This window comes from Rhea americana, unplaced genomic scaffold, assembly GCF_003343005.1.
Source record: "Rhea americana isolate MKP2758 unplaced genomic scaffold, rheAme1 scaffold_16, whole genome shotgun sequence".
Classification (NCBI taxonomy): Eukaryota; Metazoa; Chordata; class Aves; order Rheiformes; family Rheidae; genus Rhea; species Rhea americana.
The window spans coordinates 6,870,066-6,873,305 of NW_028185705.1; the positions used below are offsets into that span (position 1 = coordinate 6,870,066).

A 3,240-nucleotide genomic window follows, 5' to 3' on the forward strand; every position below is an offset into this window, starting at 1 on the left:
TTTTTTTTTTAATTACTTGCCAAATGTTTGGTCCTCAAGGATTATGAAATTTTGTTTCTACATTCTTTGTAGATTTCTTAAGAATAATTCCTTTATCGGGCTACTTCCCCCCGACACACACCCTCCTTGATATAGTAAACAGGGGGTAGCCAGTAATAGAAAATAGGTAAAGGATTTTATGAGCAAGTTTGAATAATTTGATCCGGACTGTTCTCTAGTGACTCACTGCTACGCTGTATGTAGAATTTTTTTTTTTTAAGGGTTGGGGGGCGGGAAAGGAAGAAAATCGTTCGTCTCAGTAGGAACGGAGCGCTCCTGCTGAAGGGATTGAAAAAGAGAGAGAGCAAACGTTCCTAAAATTGCAAGAACTGTTTGAAGAGACTACTGTTTCAATGAAGGATATTTATAATAATAAATAATAATTAAAAAAAAAACCACACACGCAGCACAAGATAATTCGCGATAAGGGATTTCTCGTTTGTTCCGTGAACAGTTCGTACTTTGCGGTCCCCTCTACAGGACGCGCGGCGGCGGCGGAAGGACTGGTGGCCGCCGCGGCCCCGCTGCGCCCGGGCCCGCGATGGTGCCGCGAGGCGAGACGGGCCCTCCCCGCTCGGAGCGGGCGCGTTCCCTCTGCTCGGCCCGCGCCCCGCCGCGGGCTGTCCTTAGTTTGCCAAATTCCCCAACCTGCTGCTCTTCTCGCTCGGTATTTAAGTTTCGTTTTGCTGGTTCATCCTTCCCAAGGCAAAAGGAGTGCACTTGCTTAAAAAAAAAAAGAAAAGTATCAAAGAAAAAACAGGCAAAAAGAGGCAATCAGTGGGACGAGCTGGTTGTAGACGCCTAGCCGTGCTGGTTATACGCTGTAAATTTGAATCTCAGAACAGCAGCGAAAGGAAAACCTGCAAGTTTCTAAGTTGTATTTTAAATTTGCAAGTTGTGTGGCAAGTCTGCTGTAGTATCGGTATAAGATTTTAATGGATTACTGCCTAGCTGAGCCAAAATGTTTGCCATTACTGTTGGACCACTAAAGTAAACTGCTGCTTTTTACAGTGCATTGGTGTGTACTTGTATACTGTTTCACATTTTCCATACGAACACGAAAGCATTGCAAGTCTATCACTGTTGTTGCCATGGTACTGTAAAAACAAAACCAAGAAAGAAGATGGCCGATCATTGTGTGTACAGTTTAAATTGTAATTAATAGAGCCTCTTGGAAAAACAAAACAAAACAAAACTGTTGCCTTTTTCTTGTATAAAAGAGGATTTATGACAAAATTTAGCTGTGAGGAATGTGATAAGTGTTTATATTTCTGAAAATGGAACAAATTGATTCAGGGGAATATATTTTAATGTAAACTGAATCAGGTATGTAAAGCTGTTTTAAAATGGGAGACTATATAAGTAATTCTAAAGCTTTTGTTGGTTTGAATATCATTTCTTTCTTCATGGTGGGCCTGCTGTGTATTATTAAGCACTTGTATGCAGTCTATGTTCTCCAGTCATCATTTCTTGCAACGTGCTATAGATATAACGCTTTTTTCTGTGTTGATGAGAAGCAGTATGTGGGCCAATCTTTTTTATAAAACACTATGCATATATAAATACTACATTGTTCATAGCTTTATTTGACTTATTGGGTTTATACATAACACTAGTATGAGTAGATGTGGACTTACCCAGTACGAGCTTCTTTCCTTGGAACAGACACTATGTATATGATGTAGCAACAAAGAAGGAGAAAGTCTGTGAATGCTATTTTTATTATCAAATAAAATTTTCCATACAAAGCATACATATGAGTGTAGTGATAAGATAAAGGAGGAGCCACACCTTAATGTTACTTACTCATCCCTGTCTAAATTAGTAAACTGTAGCTTACAATTTCCAAGGGCCATAAGTTAAACAGATGCTAACCACTTGATAAGGCTTAAAAGATAWGTTTCCAGTTTTCAAATATAGTTTCCTTCCCCAGAATAATCGAGGGCTAAGGGTTTAGATGAAGCGGGGTCCGTTGTTTTGTTTGGGTTTTATATCACTCACTGGTTCTTCATAACAAATCATCACATGCAGCCATGTAAAATCAAGACAAGACAGAAGCTACTCTATCTTCAGACCTTCTCAGTGTCTGAAGGTGGTTAGTGTCCTATATATACATAAGGATCTATATATATATATTTCACTGAGACCATATGTCTTGCATCCCTTAGTTCTGGGAATGTGTAAAGACTGCTAAGTTAGAGATTGTGAAACTGTTTACTTTAAATATAGTTTAAAATAACTTTGAAATAYTGTGTAATTTATCAGGCCCCATTCATGTGTTTTCCTGTTACTTCAACTAGCCTATTGGGAGGCCAAGCATCTTGACGGAGTCGCTGGTGAATGGTTTGTATTTTCAATCAGAGCATCTGCCTGGGTATTCATCTGATGCAGACTGAGTCTCTAGGGGTGTGTTTGGGTCAGCGAGAAAGCATTTGGATATTTTAAGTCTGAATCTTTCATGACATTCAATGTCTTTTTTCTGTGAAATTATAGTGTGTCCTGCTGTGTCCGCTCCATATTTATGGAATAACATAGTCTATATGATCTCAGAGAGCCGATTAGTGAGTCTCAAGCTAAAGAAGACACTGCATAGTTAATATCAAATTACGTGCTACAGAAACAATTAAAACTCTCAACGAAAGTTATTCATAATGCCTTGTTAGTGGTGGCATCCTTTCTACTGCTTCCAAAGGCACTGAGGGCTGGAGCCTGTACTCTGCATTATGAGTGTTGCAGCACCCTGTTCCAGGGCACAGCTTTATTGACTTTAAGTAATTCCAGCTGAACTTCTGACCATAAAATACTTGCATTTTTCAAAACTCCTAAAGAACGAAGAGAAACCYTTTTTCAGATTGCAATTTGGCACATATTTTTTTTTTCTTTTAAACAATGTTACACAACTATGAAGCTGCCAAAAAGAAGGATTAGAGTGTATTTCTGATGAAGAACTGAAACGTCTATGAAGTGGTAAGTGAAAAAGCTCTGCAAATTGGAATTGTTTCTTTTCTTTTCTTTTTTTATTTTTTCTTAGCTTTACCTCTCTTTACTTGTAGTGTTACCTGGTCAGGATCGTGTGCCATCAGTATGCCCAGCCTTGTCATTTGTGTACACGTTGATTGGTACCTCATCTCTGAGGTGGCTGACTGCAGAGGTTCAGCAGCTTGGTGAATTATGTTATTTCTGATCTTTTTGTTGCAGTTA

The 3,240-nt window shown here is 39.0% G+C and overlaps 1 protein-coding gene across 1 annotated transcript in view; it reads left to right on the top strand.

Moving 5' to 3' along the window:
- The window catches only part of MAGI1 (membrane associated guanylate kinase, WW and PDZ domain containing 1), a 332,618-nt gene extending 332,488 nt beyond the window's left edge, over window positions 1-130 (top strand). The window contains exon 25 of the mRNA XM_085300010.1: window positions 73-130. Coding sequence (XP_085156136.1) covers window positions 73-130 — 58 coding nt within the window. The remainder of the gene's footprint in view (window positions 1-72) is intronic.
- The last annotated feature ends 3,110 nt before the right edge of the window (window positions 131-3,240 follow it).